This window comes from Carassius carassius, chromosome 16 (assembly GCF_963082965.1).
Source record: "Carassius carassius chromosome 16, fCarCar2.1, whole genome shotgun sequence".
Lineage (NCBI taxonomy): Eukaryota > Metazoa > Chordata > Actinopteri > Cypriniformes > Cyprinidae > Carassius > Carassius carassius.
In genome coordinates this window covers 1,688,795-1,707,043 of record NC_081770.1, presented here as the reverse complement: position 1 = coordinate 1,707,043, position 18,249 = coordinate 1,688,795, and the positions used below count along the sequence as shown (strand labels likewise).

Sequence of the window (18,249 nt, the reverse complement as noted above, 5' to 3'; positions counted from 1 at the left end):
TAGTAGACAAAAATTTAAATAAACCGATAAATATTATAGACGAGACTTTCTATGATCAGGACACAAAACAAATCCTGAAACTCTGTTGTCTTTTTCTTGTTTTGATCAAATGGTCAGTGAAAGGAGGATTGATAATCAATAAACATTAGAAACTCAAACTAAATATGATCTGAGATCTTTTTTATATTTATTTTATTTCTTGTTCACTTTTTTGTACTGTAGAAAGCATTCAAATGATGTCACTTCCTGGCTGTTTCTATTTAAAAAAAATTTTTAGTTTTTAAAAGGAGGAGAAAGAATGAAAGTAAATCGTGTCATAACAGTGTTGAGTGAACAATATTGTGCAGCTAATTAGTTATTAATTGTGTATTAAGTTTTAATATAATTGATTAAACTATTGTACATATATACTGGAAACCTGTGCCTGCCTGGATCAGAAAAATGTGTTCTTCTTCCCTGAGAACAGACTACTCAAATAACAAATAAATACTAATCTCTGCATGTGGGACATTTACAATAAACATGATAGATAACAGTCCAGGAAGAGTGAAAATAATAATGCAGTGTTTAAATGTATTAGGTGTAATATCCGGTCTCCAGTACAGCAGGTGGCAGTAACTGTTCAGCTCGCTCGAGACTCTCCAGTAAACCCACGAAGAAGAAGAAAACGAAAGTAACTGCAGAAAACACGCAGATCACAAGAGAAAGCGTTGCTCGGTGGATTTGATGTCATGTCCTAGAAAACATTCTTCATTTTCAAGCTTAAAGCACAGAAAAATTAGCGTTTCAAATACTTATAAATTCTCTTCTTAGTGGAGAAGACTGCAAGTAAGTTTTCAGAAAGGGGTTTTATTGAAAACGAATGTGTTTCTGAAGGTTTCTCCGTATTTCCGCTTCTGTTGTATGCTGTTGTTCTTGTGATGCGAAATCGAAAGTGTTTTTAAACCAGCCATTTCTCATTAAGATCATCTGGTTATTCTACATGGCAGTGCATTAGTTTGTAGATCACTTTATTTGATATAGTGTTTTTGTTGCTGTTGCTGCTAACTGAACATATTTCTTGATCTCATTAACCTCATCATCTCCAGGTCACACTGAACAGCAGATTGTTGTCTCAAGCCAGTGCTGATCAATGACAGTTTAGCTGCAGTATGTCAGAGAAGAGAGGAAAGATGAGTCTCTCACAGAAACAGAGGTAAGACTGAGTCTGCTTTCAGACAATCATTTTAAACACTGCTGCACTTTCAGAGGATTGCTGGAAAAAACACAACCTTAACAAACTCTGTTTTATATTTACAAATGATTTGCACAACTTCAGAGCTTCATAACTTCCTAATTAAAAAAAATAAATAAATACATAAAAATATTAAAAAAGTAGCCAATAGATGATAAATATCTGAGAACTGGAAATCAAAATTGTAATTTTACAATCACTCTTCAGCACTGGATATGCACTTTGTAAATTACTTCACGTTAGTGATTTTGGTTTTTAGGTAAGTTAAACTAAATTATTTTTCAGACATTAAAAATGACTCTTAATTTAAAGGGTCATATGATGCTTTTTATTCCTGTAGAAAAGTTTCTCTTCTCTCTTTGTGTCATTAGTGTAAGATCAGGCTCACATGTGTCTGTGAAGAGTGACCGGTCAAAGGGTGGTGAAAGACCGACCGTCAGTGAGAAAAAAACATCTATCAAAAGGTATTTATTATCTTTGACATTATAATGTTGTGTTGGCTTATTTCTCCACTAAGATGCTTGTGATAGAAATGAATGAAATAAAACAATAATTCACCGATTTCCTCTTTATTGAACTCAGTCTGGAGCTTCTTTCCAGTAACACAATCACACAAGCAGACACAAGGAGGTATAAATTAACCATGGAAAATAGATCATGCAGCCAAACATGAATATGTCTTTCCATCTATCCATAGTCATAGATGGACAAATGCATGTCTATACTGTGCTTCATGACCATCCTCAACAGTGAAGCTCTTTAAATGAGACTGAAGGAGCTCCTGTAGTAAAGTGTTTTGTTCTTTGTGTCATTAGTGTAAGATCAGACTCACATGTGTCCAGCTCTGTGTCTGTGAAGAGTGACCGGTCAAAGGGAGAACCACCGGGATTCAGTGAAGAAACACCATCACGAACCAAACGGTATTTGATCTGTTTCTTATTTTTCTTTAAACATAGACTGTGTCAGAAAGTGTGTCAGTGAATAATTATCATAAAACTACTTGTAGTCCATAAATTTATCACTTATTTATTGTTTTTCTCTTTGCTAAAATGTTTAAAATATATTTTGGTCATGTATATTTTTTCCCCTAAAAATGCAGTATTTTGATTTATTTTATTTACGATCAGGCTTCAGTATAAAACATTAGATCCAGATTTACAGTCTCACAGGAACCGCAAGAATTTTACAGACAGTCTCCTGCAGATCTTCCAGGTAATAAAACACATTTTCAGGAATATTTAATAATTATAATAAACAAATATGCATTGAATATTTGTTATGCTGTGACAGAACTTTTATTTCTATTTTTTTCTTCTAAAGAACCCATAAAATAAGAACAAAACCATATTTTCATTAATATTTACAGCTAATTAAAGTCTCAACTTTATTTTTTATGAATATTTTTCATTAATGAATAAATAATTTTGACCTAATGAGATAATTTTTCTCTCATTCATTTTTGTCTTTCTTTGTAGGATCTTGAGAGCAAAATAATAAAATTTCTAAAGAAAGAACTGGAAAAGTTTAAGAAAATATTACAAACAGAGGACTTGCAGTACTTTGTGAAGGACTTTAATGAGAACAGATGCAGTATGAAAGAAGCAGCTCTTGATCTCACGCTCTACTTCCTGAGAGAGATGAAGCAAGATGAAGCTGCTGATACTCTAGAAGGTAAGAGACTCATAATCATCTGTCAGACTGTCACTTATAAATGTAGAGAGAAAATAAGATTAAACAATTTCTGTATTTTTGTTTCTGTTTAGATGAGCTGGTCTTCATTCATCAGCTAAAGTGTAGCCTAAAGAAGAAGTATCAATGTGTGTTTGAAGGAATTGCAAAGCAAGGAGACTCTACACTTCTGAAGAACATCTACACAGATCTCTATATCACTCAGGGTTGTAGTGAACAGGTCAATACTGAACATGAGGTGAGACAGATTGAAGTTGCTTCCAGACGTCATGAATCACAGGAGATACAGGTTGAGTGCAAACATTTGTTTGAAGCACCTGAACAAGACGAGCAGATCAGAACTGTACTGACAAAAGGAGTTGCTGGCATCGGAAAATCAGTCTCTGTGCAGAAGTTTGTTCTGGATTGGGCCGAAGGAAAAGAAAATCAAGATATCAGCTTCATATTTCCCCTTCCATTTAGAGAGATGAACTTAAAGGAGCAAGAAAAACTAAGTTTGATGGACCTTATAACTCAGTTTTTCCCAGAGACAAAAGGACTGAACCTTACGAGAAGAAATCAATTCAAAGTCTTGTTCATTCTTGATGGATTGGATGAATGTCGTCTTCCTGTAAACTTTAAGGATAATGAGACGTGGTCTGATGTTTCATCACCAGCCTCTCTGGATGTTCTCCTGACGAACCTCATCAAGGGAAATCTGCTTCCTTCTGCTCTCATCTGGATCACCAGCAGACCAGCAGCTGCCAGTAAGATTCCTCCTGACTGTATCGACCAGCTGACAGAGATACGAGGATTCAATGATGCACAAAAGGAGGAGTACTTCAGAAAAAGATTCACGGATGAGAATCAGGCCAAAGAAATCATTGATCATGTTAAACAATCAAAGAGTCTCTTTATCATGTGCCACATCCCAGTCTTCTGCTGGATTTCAGCCACTGTTCTCCAGAACATTTTAGAGGAGAAAAGAAATAATGTTGTGAAAAACAATCAGACTGATGATGTCTCCAAAACACTGCATGAGTCAAATACTGAAGACACTCCTAAGACTCTGACACAAATGTACACACACTTCCTCAGATTTCAGATCCAGCAGAGCAGACGAAAGTATGATGGAGAACATACACCAGATGTTTCCTGGGATAAAGATGCCATCTTTTCACTGGGGAAACTGGCATTTGATCAGCTGGAAAGAAACAATGTGATCTTCTATGACACAGATCTGGAAGCCTGTGGTATTAACGTCTATAAGGCATCAGTGTACTCAGGCATGTGTACCCAGATCTTTAAGGAGGAAACAGGGATCACTCTTGGTACCATGTACTGCTTCGTTCACTTGAGCATTCAAGAGTTTATTGCAGCCCTTTATGCACATCTGTTTCTAGACATCAACAAGAAATATGTGTTTGATCAAGACTCTACAGGACAGGGGAAAAAAAGTGGCAGTGTTATTCTGGACCATTTCCTTCAGGTCCTTCTTGGACAATCCAAAAAAAACATAATTGATTTGCTCAAGACTGCAGTGGACAAGGCACTAGAGAGTGATAATGGACACCTGGATCTTTTTCTTCGCTTCCTCCTTGGTTTGTCTCTCCAGTCCAATCAGAGACTCTTTCAGGGTCTGTTGACACATGTAGCAGACAATGACCAGAGCAAAGAGGAAATAGTTCAGTACATCAAGCAGAAATTAGAGTCTAATCTGTCTCCAGAGAGATCCATCAATCTGTTCTACTGTCTGAATGAACTGAACGACCAAACTCTGGTGAAAGACATTCAGACCCACCTTAGCAAAGGAAGTCTCTCATCTGCTGATCTTTCACCTGCCCAGTGGTCTGCTTTGGTCTTTGTGTTGTTGACATCAGAGGAGGAGCTGGAGGAGTTTGAGCTTCAGAAATTCAAGAAATCAGACGAGTGTCTCATTAGATTATCAGCGGTCATCAAAACCTGCAAAAGAGCTCTGTAAGTTAATATATTTTGTCATGTTTTGTTCTCATCTTAAAATTACATTAATCTACACTGATACATAGCAGGCTTGGACACTGCTGATTTAGTGAGTGAGTGACATGACATACAGCCAATTATGGTAACCCATACTCAGAGTTTGTGCTCTGCATTTAACCCATCCAAAGTGCACACACACAGCAGTGAACACACACACACACACACACTTTTATTATTTAATAATATTACTATTATTATATGTAGCTTTTTTGCTCACATTTTTGGTCAGTTTTCTCTTTGATAATTTGCGGATGCCGAAAATTCAGTGCATACCTACCTACATCCCCTCCTTGTTTACAAATCCAAAGCAAGTCCATACATCCGCATTTAAATGCAGAAGGGGCTTTCCTGATAACTTTCTGCGATGGCGTCATCTTTATTTTACTAACTTGCTGCATGCTGAAGGCGACCCAGCTGACCTCACCAGAAAACTCAACACAACCGTCTAGTGGATTGTCTAGAAATTGATTTTATTATTCTACCAAATAGTGTACTAAAAGATTGATACTTGGCATCCGTGTATCAATACAGTATTGCCGTGGAAAATATTGCGATACTATACTTAGTTGTAGTACACTATCGTTTATTGACGTTAACCTAATGCTGCGTTCCAGACAGACAACTTGGATATACTAATTATAACACAATACAATAGTGTATTATATTCTAGTCTTTAATAATATACTTTACATAATAATATATAACATACTTTATATATTTATATGTAATGTTAGGTAAAAAAAAGTTAGCCTAAATACACTGTAAGTCGCTTTGAAAGCTGTAGTGTGGAGTCAGACACGCTAGGATCCAGTTGCAGTAGAGCTGAAACAACTAATCGATTTAATCGATTAAAATCGATTATTAAAATAGTTGTCAACTAATTTAATCATCGTTTAGTTGCTAAATAACTTTTATTTGCCATAAGTGGCTCATTTCGTGCATATTTTAAATCTGTGGTGACCTCAGTGTGGCAGTAATGAGCCACCGCAGGTTTTACTCAGCCAGTACAGCAGGAGAAGTAGCGAATAGCCAATAGCTGGCCTCGTTTTATGTCACGTGCTTCCCAAACAGTTCTCTGCAGCATTCAGCTTGGTGGAGACAGACGGCAGTGGAGTAAGCTCAAGAAAGAAAAAGAAAAAAGCGGAAGATAAAACTAATCGAACGAAGTCATCCAAAGTGTGGGAGTACTTTACTTTGAGCCTTCAAAAAAAAAAAAAGAGTAACCTGTAAACTTTGCACTACTGAATTGACTTTTATATTTTCAGATTCTCCAGTACAATGTTGTTTGCAAATGTTTAGCTTTACAAACATGTTCTGTGATCAGTTTGTCGTTTACCAGTTCATAATTCAGTCTTGCAGCCTAATTATGACTGAATGAGAGAGGTAAATGTTTAAATGTATTTGAAATGCACTGATCTTTTTCACACAGCAAGTTTTTTGTCTGTCCAATTTTTTTCATATTTTTTCAATACTTTTTTTTTCTGATGGATTTTACTTTAAAATGTGAGTTCCATTCAGGTTTCATGCCATTGGCACTTTATTCGAATGATTGTTTACAATTTCACAGCATAAGCTATGAAGCTGTTTCCCAGGTATAAAATGCAATGTACTACAATTTTATTCTGTTTTATTCTTATTCTTAGTGAAAATATGTTCTGAAAGATTCCTTAATAAGCTTTGTTTCGGGATGTTAAACTACTTTAGGAGCCCTAAGGATGGCCATGGTGAAAACTTTATTTGAAATCTCCTTGTGAAATTTGCTAGAGTACGTATGGGTCAGTGTTTTGATTGCAGAAGAGTTCGACAAAGGATTACTAGCACATAATAAAACACAACTCCAGGTATTTTTTGATGAGGATATGACAATGCAAAATTGTTAAAATCTCTGAAAAGTCTGTTGAATGATAAAGACCATTTATTAATAAGTTACTTGGGGAAAAAATGGGCAAAACTAAAATAGAGGTACATAAACCGATTAATCGTAAAAAAAAATCGACAGATTAATTACCAAAATAATCGTTAGTTGCAGCCCTAAATTGCAGTATTAATTTATAGAGTGGTCAGACAGGCAGAAATCAGAAACAGCATCAAGAGTGTCCAGGGATATCCAGAAATCAGTAACAATACCAGACAAAGGTCGGGGCAGGTGGCAGAGAATCAGTTGGTATACATAATCCGAAGTCAAACAAGGAAGGAACAAAAACTAGGAAAACGCTCAGAAATGCCTGACAGAACTAAACAAGACTTCGCAATGTGAGTGATGTTTCACTGATAGGAAACAGGTGTGGTTCAATAATGAGTTCCTAGGCAGGGGTTTATGGGAAATGTAGTCCAGGGTGTACTGTGTCGTGTGAAAATCTGTGGTGAATAAACAGATGTGCAGTGACCGGATCATGACAAAAGTGTCTGCTAAATGCATACATTTATTTAAATGTATTTATTCATATACAGTAGAGAGAGAGAGAGAGAGAGAGAGACGTTATTTCCGGGTCCAATACACAGCTAGTTTTCGTGCACTTCAGCAAGTCATTGACATATTTTTCCCCAGTCTTTGAAGCATTTCCTACATCTTTTATTTTTTTCAGCCATTTACTTTAAATGTGTATTTCTATTTTTTCAGCCCTTTTTAATTATTTCATTTATTATAAATTTAAAAAAAAATAAAGACGAGTCATAAGGTGTACAATAAAATCCTTATATTATAATCACATTGCACTTGAATCAAGTTAAAGGTGTAATCTGCCGATTGTCCTGCAGGTGACTGATTAAATCTGTCTTCTTACGATGCACTTAGGGCTTAACGATTACTCCAGAGCACTCGTAGATCTACATTATTTTCAAGTGCTACTTAAGTTACGATGCTTTTGGGAAACAGACAGTGATATTAAGATCAGTCGTACGATTATTTTTACAAACTTCTTAGGCTTACAAAGCTTTTGAGAACCCTGACCCTGTTTAGTTAGCTACAGAAGAAGCACATCATGTTATTATAAAACACATTGTTCCATAGTTATTTCTACTCCAATATGCAGTTCAACTTCTACAACTTCTGCTATAAAGGAGATGTACTCTTGCATATCCTCAATGCATAAATGATTAACCTCCAGATTCTACACCTCAAGACACTCATCCAGAAAATAGAGCAGCACTTTGAAATGTATAACTCATTGCCATTAATGATATAAACCTGTTATTAATTTACATATTTTATTAAGTAGGAAATTTGAATCAATGCAATCTTAATATATATGCAGTATTTACTGTTCATCTAAAAATAATTGGTATATATATATATATATATATATATATATATATATATATTTACAATTGTATTACATGTATCTAACTCTGTGATTTGATTTATTTCTCTTGTAGGTTAAATGATTGTGGTTTAACAGACAAAAGCTGTCCAGCTCTGGCTTCAGTTCTTGGATCAGATACCAATCTGAAAGAGCTGAACATGAACAATAATAATCTGCAGGATTATGGAGTTAAAATGCTCTGCACTGGATTGAAAAATATTAATTGCAAATTAGAGATACTCAGGTAAGTTTTGTGTACAGTATAATATTAAATACTGAAATATAATACAATATTGTATTGTGTTATAGTTATTATATACAAGCTGTCTTTCTGCAACACAGCATTAGGTTAACGTTAATAAACAATAGTTTACTCCAATTAAGAGCCATTCTATAAGATGACATTTCAGTACTTGAAAAACGGACAGCGACTCCTAAGTAGCACTTAAAGCACAGCTACATGCAACTGTGTTTATTGCATTGTTACGAAACGCACGTGAAACAATAACGAACGATTACAAAATTACTCGTAGAAAACGCTCTTAAGCTCTAAAGTCAGGAAACCCGGCCCAGGACTGTACAATTAATCAAAATAAACTATAAATTGTGATATGGGGTAATGCAGTTATCAAATCCCAAAAGGCTGCATTTTAAGTTAGAAGAGCAGAAGTTATAATTTGCTGTTAAATAAAATAAAAAAGGCAGTTGAACAAGTTATTTTGAGTTCATAACATAAATTTAAAAGGTTCACCTAGTTTTGTGTTCATGTAATTTCCAACATTGTTTGGCAGACAATGTTAACAGATTTCACCAGATGTATACAACAAAGTGTTTATAAACCTGTTATGAACTAAACACAGAAATTTAGAGGTCACTGTTCAGTTTTCCACCAAAATAAAAGCCTGATGGCCTAACATTTGAAAGTAAATAAATTGAGACATAATAATTACAATAATTAATCTATCATTCAATCCTTCAAAATTGAAATCCTTCTTCAAGCCGCTTGTTCAAATACATTTTATGACTCATCCCTGAACCAAGCAGAAGTATATTTGGATGATGTACTTTGGGATGTCTGTCCTGCAGGAAAGTCCATTGATCTGTGTCTCTAGGAAACTTTTAATGTCTTGGAAATCTTCTTATAGTCTTATACTTTCTAAAGTAATACAGTTATTTATTCTCTATAGCTTTTGCTAGATCTCTGTTGACTTTGCCATTTTTGCTACAATCTCTGAGGGGTTGAGTAATTTTGATTAACTGTAGGTTATAATTGTGGAAAATTAAAATTGCATTTGTTGTAGTTTCAGTTCACCAATATATAACTTTACCCAGCTTTACTGTGAAAAGAGTCCATTCAGGCCAAAAATCCTGTAGTGCATCTTTTTATTTTCTTCACTCTAGAACATGTGCTTGTGTGACAATCTGTGTTATAATGAAGAATAACATATTTTCTAATAGACTTTCAGACTGCAGTATCAGTGAAGAAGGTTATAAAGCTCTGTCTTCAGCTCTGAGATCAAACCCTTCACACCTGATAGAGCTGGATCTCACAGGAAATGATCCTGGAGAATCAGGAGTGAAGCTGCTCAGTGATTTACTACAGGATCCAAACTGTCAACTCAACACACTGAGGTGAGACCTGATGAAATAATGCTAAATAAGTTATACACGTGAATTATTTATATTATATATAAATATTAGTGTATTATTTCTCTAAATTATTAAGGTATACAATTTATTGCATCAAAAATGTTCAAAATGATCAAACATGAAAGATGAGATTCTGCAGCTTCTGTTGTTTTGATGATAAATGTCAGCACAGTTTAGTTGTGTTAAAAGTTACAGCTTAATCAGACATTTTGGTTTATTAGATGTGCTGGTGTTCAGTATTTCAGTGCCTCGATAGTTAACTTATGATTGTGAAAAATATTCAGTGTGAGGAGTTATCCTGATTGTTTAAAAGTTACTGAATGCACTGTACATTAATTTCCATCAAGCTCAGATTCACAACACTGTAGATCACTGATCTAGAATAGAGAACTGGATTACTAATGATTCAACAATGATTTAAATGGTGGTTAAATTATTATTCATTTAGCATACAACATTTTACATGGAAACAATAGCTAATGCTAGTAAACCTATTTGCGCGATTTTGGAGAGTCTGAAATAGAGGTCTTCACGGGTCCAAAAGTTTGTGCCAGAATCCGAAAGAGATCCGTAATGTACTACACTGAACCGACCCGGACCAGTCTATTATTTCAAAAGCTGGACCTGAACCCACCTGGAAGACAAAGCCCCGACTGGACCCGATTGTAACATATTCCACCTTAAATTGCTATTGCAAGCCAATAAATCTGTTGCGAAAAATAAAACTTTTTGTCTTACCTAATTTAAGGAGCCATAATCTCTCTTCTTTGTACCTGACTGCCTGTGATGCATTACAATCCTCCGACAAGAAAGTTATCCATGTTATTCCGCTCGTTATTCCAAGTCCAAGCTCAATCCACTCATTATTTCAGCTTCAAAAGTCCACTTGATGTCACTGTGACGGATGACAAATGCAACTGTGCACATGTACATTCTGACTCGAGTTAACTTGCATAATAACTTAGACTGTTTGCCCTTTTGAACTATAATAACGATCGCTCGTTCAGTGCTATGGCCGCTCTGTCTATCATCTCTGTGCTCTCTGCTCTGCTTCGAGTCTGAATCTGACCACTAAAACTTTGATTAAACAGTTCATTTATATTATTATAAAAAAGGGAGAAAATGTAAAGCGCAGTTTGGCTGTCTAACATCGGAGAGAGAGAGAGAGAGAGAGAGAGAGAGAGAGAGAGAGAGAGAGAGAGAGATTGCTTTTTTTTTTTTGGCTCACACTTTTCTTTTCCTAATTTTACAAGTGGCAAGTTACAAAAAAACAAGCAGTGTCTGATCACAGCCGGGTGTTCCCCGAGTCTGATGATCGCACGGGCATTACACACAATGTTAAATGGACACGAGGTAATAGATTCGGACCCGACCTGGACCCGGCTGATCATTTAAAATATAGACCCGAACCCGTTCGGGTCGACGGGTCTCGGGTACACTGTGAAGACCTCTAGTCTGAAATAGATGTTGCTCAATCAGGACATTAAAATTATACACACCATAATTTATTCAGAGAATAACTGAATACAGACAGTACATACATGAAATTAAGCTATAATATATATAAAATATAAATTAAGCTTTTCATTTTAGTAAAGAACAATATTTTCAGAAGCTATTGTATTATTCATTGTATATTCAAATCAATTTCTGATACTAATAGGTTCATATTTAATAATTCCTTAATAATTACATAAATAAAGAAATGGGCTATATTTTGTGTTGGATCAAGTTACCTGTGTCATCAGTGCTGAGCACTGATTTTAGGTCAGCGGTTTGCATGTGACTCAATGGTGCTCTCTGCTGGTAGGGAATAGTAAGACGGCTGATCGAACACTTCTGTGGCTTCACTGCCTTTTGGCAGTTTAGAATGTGATGAGTGATCCAGTCATATATAGATCAGTGCTGTAGATCTACTACAGTAGATATATTACAGGCCACAAACATGTGATGTGTGTCAGGAGAGGATCAGTGATACACACACACACACACACCTGTCTGACCCCTGCAGAATTACATCAGATAAATAAAACTATCCAGAGATGGTCTGAACCCATGGCACCTAATAACAAAAGAGATGTAACAAAAAAACTCTTGGCCACTAGGGGCAGCTATAATTAGTACATGCCATTACTTAAACCAAATAAAACTTCATGCACATTTAACACAGTGTTTGGTGAATTCTGCTTGATAATAATAGGAAGAGCCGGCATCAAAAGATCAACTAAATATATCTCTATGAATGCTTAGCTGTCACAAGCTAGTTATCTCTTTGCTAACTTTCCTCATCTCCTGCTTAAAAGCCAGAACGATCTTCAGATTTTTGAGAATCATGATCTAGTGAGCTTCTGCCCCTGAGTTTCTTTTAAATTTACTTTTATCTTGCACATTGAATTGATTCCAGCTTCATCTTCTCTTCTGCAGGTTTTTGGGTCCTGCTGCAGATGAAGGCTGTCAGTATGTGACTGGAATTGTGGGTAAAAACCCGTTACTCCTGAGTGAGCTGAATCTAAGTGGACGTGAACTAGGAGACACAGGAGTGAATCAGATCTCTGCTCTACTGCAGGATAAACTCTGTACACTCAACACACTGAAGTGAGTATCTTACATCATTTCACATGTTACATGACTAGTAATGTTATAGTCGTCTGTTTTAATTCTCATTAGAGTCTGACTCCACGTTATAAAGCTTGGAAGATCCAGGACATTTTTAATATAACTCTGATTATATTTGTCTGAAAGAAGAAATTCATATACATCTAGGATGTCTTGAGGGTGAGTAAATCATGGAGTAATTTTCATTTTTGTGTGAACTATACCTTTAAGTGCACAGGGGTTGGAGAAAATATCCAGTATTTTATTAATGTGTTTACCATCGTTTGCCTTTAATACAGCTTAGAATAGATTCATACAACTTTTGAATAGACTTTCAATTAAATTCTGTCTCTAACTTCTGCTGTGACTGCTGAATGTGTTCATGTTTACTGACTACAAACTGAGGATTGAAGACTAATTAAAACAAATTATATGCGTGTATGTGTATGCATGTTTCTATATTTAAATGTAATTTCATAAAGGCAGTCTGGTTTCCACTGTCACTTCTGGGTCTTCCTCTGGGACAACGGCCAGGGTTTTTTGGCCGACTGGGTCTCTGAGTTTAGGTTAGAGGAGGTTATGAATGAAGCTGGAGTTTCTCTGCGTCTGGAGAGCATCAGTGCCGAGGATCATTTCATAAAGTTAAAGACATTAATAATAACAGCTCAGAAGTCACTTTCAGACAGCAGCGAGTGTTTGAAATAACTTCTGTTTGAGATCTGATGTGGATTATGATCACCGTACAAGGCTGAAATATTTATAAGAGATAAAGACTATGCACACTAGCCATTAACATTACCATAGTAAACATGGTGAGACCGCTTGAAGAAATCAGAGTCAGCTTCTCATTCAGACGATCACAATAGTGTATTATTTAGTGTAGTGTATAGTAACATGTTTTATCGGTCCTAACTCGTCTACGCTCCATGTAAATCTTTAACAAAGCATGCAAACAAACGTCTGCTTTTATCATGTTTGTTTTGTGATCGCGCTGGTTCCAGTGACTTATCTATTATTAGTTTTCTGATAACTTCTTTGTTGGTGAAATGATGGAGTTGTGCGCCGTTGTTCCAGAGAGGTGTGTAAAGGGTGTTTTAATGAAGCGCTGAGGAGTTTCTGACCCGACGGTGGAAACACAGAGTGATTCTGGGCTCGGTGCTACAAGTCTGAATAATTATGAGACACTGACACGTCATCGAAGTATTAGTCCTTTACCACGTCACAAACTCATCAGAGTAGTTCTGTGCTGCTGTATCAGAACATATTCATAGTGTTTATTGATGCTTCATATCATCTCTCTGTCATCAAACACCAGATTAATGAATGTGTAACACAACTGAACAGAACCGGTCCAGACTGGGCTTTATTCTGTGCAGGCATTGCTTCTTCAGTCTGACCTGTTTCAGAGAAATATTACTGTACTTCACATCTACACACACAGACAAACCTACAGTTTTATTTAGATGTGCAAAGTTGAATCTGTGAAGCAAAGCTGATCAAGTCACTGGACAGAGCAGAGCGAATGCATTTACGTTGTAGTGATGTTCAGACCAGAATCAGTTTAAACACAAATACACAGCAGTCAGGACTTTTATTTTAGACAATATGATCCGTTTTAGACAAAAGATGAAATAAGAATTATATGACAGAAATAAAAAGATATGAAAGATTTTAACACCTTTCACACAAGGTTGTTAGGAATTAACACTTCATTGTATTTCTATCAAGAATCAGCACAAATTGTACATAAATCACGAGAAGTGTCAATTATTTGATTAAATGAACAACTTATTTGTTTTTCTGTTTTGAAGATAAAATTATCCAAAGGTGTTCAGACTCTCTTCATCTGTTTTTTGTTTTATCAAGACATTGTGACTTTATTAAATAGTTTTCTTCTCTCTATCTCTCAATGTAGATTAAGATGGTGTGGTTTGACAGATGAAGGTTGTTCTGCTGTGACTTCATGAACATAACGTGTCTGATTCATTGTGTTTTCTCTTTCTGTCTTCAGTCTGTGTGGATGCAGTATTACAGAGAAACAGTGTCTCATCCTGACTTCAGCTCTGAAATCAAACCCATCACACCTGAGAGAACTGAACCTGAGCAGGAATGAACTACTAGGAGACTCTGGAGTGAAACACCTCAGTGATCTACTGATGAACACACAATTCAAGCTGGAGAAACTAGAGTTAGTATCATTATACTCTACAGCAGTTACAGTCAGATTGATTTATCAGGATACATAATTATTTCCAAAAATGAATGTACCCTTGTGATCTTTAATGAAAATAACTATCACTTTCCCTCATAAACACATCTCTTCTCTCGTCTGATGATGTGAAGGAGGGAAAACCTGTCAGTCACATGAGATCACAGCAATACATTTACATTTACATTTATTCATTTAGCAGACACTTTTATCCAAAGCGACTTACAGATGAAGACAGTGGAAGCGATCAAAAACAACAAAAAGAGCAATGATATATAAGTGCTATAACAAGTCTCAGTTAGGTTAAAACGGTACACCTAGCATGGGCTTTTAAATAATATAAAGAAAAAATATAGAATAAAAAAAGTAAAGAATAGAGCAAGCTAGTGTTAGAGGTCTTTACACACACACACACACACACACACACACACACAATTGCATAATAAATGAAAAGAAAATAGAATATAAAAAGATTAGAAAGGTAGTTAGATTTTTTAAGAATAGAATTAGAATAGTGAGTGTTAAAGTTCGAGGGTCAAATAAAGATGGAAGAGATGTGTTTTAAGCCGATTCTTGAAGATGGCTAAGGACTCAGCTGCTCGGATTGAGTTGGGGAGGTCATTCCACCAGGAGGAACATTTAATTTAAAAGTCCGTTAAAGTGACTTTGTGCTTCTTTGGGATGAACAAATCAAGCGACGTTCACTTGCAGAACGCAAGCTTCCAGAGGCACATAAGTCTGAAGTAATGAATTTAGGTAAATGGGTGCAGAGCCAGTGGTAGTTTTGTAGGCAAACATTAATGCCTTGAATTTTATGCGAGCAGCTATTGGAAGCCAGTGCAAATTGATAAACAGAGGTGTGACGTGTATTCTTTTCGCCTCATTAAAAATTAATCTTGCTGCCGCGTTCTGGATTAATTGTAAAGGTTTGATAGAATTGGCTGGAAGACCTGCCAAGAGAGCATTGCAATAGTCCAGCCTGGACAGAACAAGAGCTTGAACAAGGAGTTGTGCAGCATGTTCCCAAAGAAAGAGCTTGATCTTCTTGATGTGGAATAAAGCAAATCTGCAGGATCGGACAGTTTTAGCAATGTGGTCTGAGAAAGTCAGCTGATCATCAATCATAAATCCAAGGCTTCTAGCTGTTTTTGAAGTAGTTATGGTGATGTGCCTAACTTGATGGTGAAATTGTGATGAAACGATGGGATATTGTTTACAGTAGCAAAAAATGATCAGCTTTTCATCAGAAACTCATGAATTCCTGACCGGCAGTTTTTTTTTTTTGGTTGTGTAATTATTTATTTATTGTTTTCAGGTTTTAGCAACATTTATGTTTACTCATGATTAATTTAACTCACACATGAACATAACGTGTCTGATTCATTGTGTTTTCTCTTTCTGTCTTCAGTCTGTGTGAATGCAGTATTACAGAGAAACAGTGGCTCATCCTGACTTCAGCTCTGAAATCAAACCCATCACACCTGAGAGAACTGAACCTGAGCAGGAATGAACTACTAGGAGACTCTGGAGTGAAACACCTCAGTGATCTACTGATGAACACACAATTCAAGCTGGAGAAACTAGAGTTAGTATCATTATACTCTACAGCAGTTACAGTCAGATTGATTTATCAGGATACATAATTATTTCCAAAAATGAATGTACCCTTGTGATCTTTAATGAAAATAACTATCACTTTCCCTCATAAACACATCTCTTCTCTCGTCTGATGATGTGAAGGAGGGAAAACCTGTCAGTCACATGAGATCACAGCAATACATTTACATTTACATTTATTCATTTAGCAGACACTTTTATCCAAAGCGACTTACAGATGAAGACAGTGGAAGCGATCAAAAACAACAAAAAGAGCAATGATATATAAGTGCTATAACAAGTCTCAGTTAGGTTAAAACGGTACACCTAGCATGGGCTTTTAAATAATATAAAGAAAAAATATAGAATAAAAAAAGTAAAGAATAGAGCAAGCTAGTGTTAGAGGTCTTTACACACACACACACACACACACACACACACACAATTGCATAATAAATGAAAAGAAAATAGAATATAAAAAGATTAGAAAGGTAGTTAGATTTTTTAAGAATAGAATTAGAATAGTGAGTGTTAAAGTTCGAGGGTCAAATAAAGATGGAAGAGATGTGTTTTAAGCCGATTCTTGAAGATGGCTAAGGACTCAGCTGCTCGGATTGAGTTGGGGAGGTCATTCCACCAGGAGGAACATTTAATTTAAAAGTCCGTTAAAGTGACTTTGTGCTTCTTTGGGATGAACAAATCAAGCGACGTTCACTTGCAGAACGCAAGCTTCCAGAGGCACATAAGTCTGAAGTAATGAATTTAGGTAAATGGGTGCAGAGCCAGTGGTAGTTTTGTAGGCAAACATTAATGCCTTGAATTTTATGCGAGCAGCTATTGGAAGCCAGTGCAAATTGATAAACAGAGGTGTGACGTGTATTCTTTTCGCCTCATTAAAAATTAATCTTGCTGCCGCGTTCTGGATTAATTGTAAAGGTTTGATAGAATTGGCTGGAAGACCTGCCAAGAGAGCATTGCAATAGTCCAGCCTGGACAGAACAAGAGCTTGAACAAGGAGTTGTGCAGCATGTTCCCAAAGAAAGAGCTTGATCTTCTTGATGTGGAATAAAGCAAATCTGCAGGATCGGACAGTTTTAGCAATGTGGTCTGAGAAAGTCAGCTGATCATCAATCATAAATCCAAGGCTTCTAGCTGTTTTTGAAGTAGTTATGGTGATGTGCCTAACTTGATGGTGAAATTGTGATGAAACGATGGGATATTGTTTACAGTAGCAAAAAATGATCAGCTTTTCATCAGAAACTCATGAATTCCTGACCGGCAGTTTTTTTTTTTTGGTTGTGTAATTATTTATTTATTGTTTTCAGGTTTTAGCAACATTTATGTTTACTCATGATTAATTTAACTCACACATGAACATAACGTGTCTGATTCATTGTGTTTTCTCTTTCTGTCTTCAGTCTGTGTGAATGCAGTATTACAGAGAAACAGTGGCTCATCCTGACTTCAGCTCTGAAATCAAACCCATCACACCTGAGAGAACTGAACCTGAGCAGGAATGAACTACTAGGAGACTCTGGAGTGAAACACCTCAGTGATCTACTGATGAACACACAATTCAAGCTGGAGAAACTAGAGTTAGTATCATTATACTCTACAGCAATTACAGTCAGATTAAAGATCACTGTTTACTTTCAGGAAAAGAGAAGGATGTGACGTGTGGCCAAATATAGTGTCCCATACTCTGAACATGTGATTTGCATTTAACACACACACACACACTCTCACACACACACACACACACACACACACACACACACACACACACACACGCACACACAGTGAACACACACACACTCTTTCACACACACACACACACACACACACACACACACTCTCACACACACACACACACACACACACACACGCACACACAGTGAACACACACACACACACACACAGTGAACACAAGCACACTCTCTCACACACACACACACACACACACACACACACGCACA

General features: G+C 36.2%; 1 protein-coding gene across 1 annotated transcript in view; it reads left to right on the top strand.

Annotated features, from left to right (window-relative positions):
* Positions 1 to 522: 522 nt before the first annotated feature.
* The window catches only part of LOC132159287 (NLR family CARD domain-containing protein 3-like), a 28,567-nt gene continuing 10,840 nt past the window's right edge, over positions 523 to 18,249 (top strand). Inside the window, exons 1-9 of the mRNA XM_059568814.1 lie at positions 523 to 546; positions 1,140 to 1,195; positions 2,050 to 2,154; positions 2,362 to 2,446; positions 2,710 to 2,905; positions 2,998 to 4,879; positions 8,297 to 8,467; positions 9,682 to 9,855; positions 12,388 to 12,468. Of these exons, the coding sequence (XP_059424797.1) occupies positions 523 to 546; positions 1,140 to 1,195; positions 2,050 to 2,154; positions 2,362 to 2,446; positions 2,710 to 2,905; positions 2,998 to 4,879; positions 8,297 to 8,467; positions 9,682 to 9,855; positions 12,388 to 12,468 (2,774 nt within the window). The remainder of the gene's footprint in view (positions 547 to 1,139; positions 1,196 to 2,049; positions 2,155 to 2,361; positions 2,447 to 2,709; positions 2,906 to 2,997; positions 4,880 to 8,296; positions 8,468 to 9,681; positions 9,856 to 12,387; positions 12,469 to 18,249) is intronic.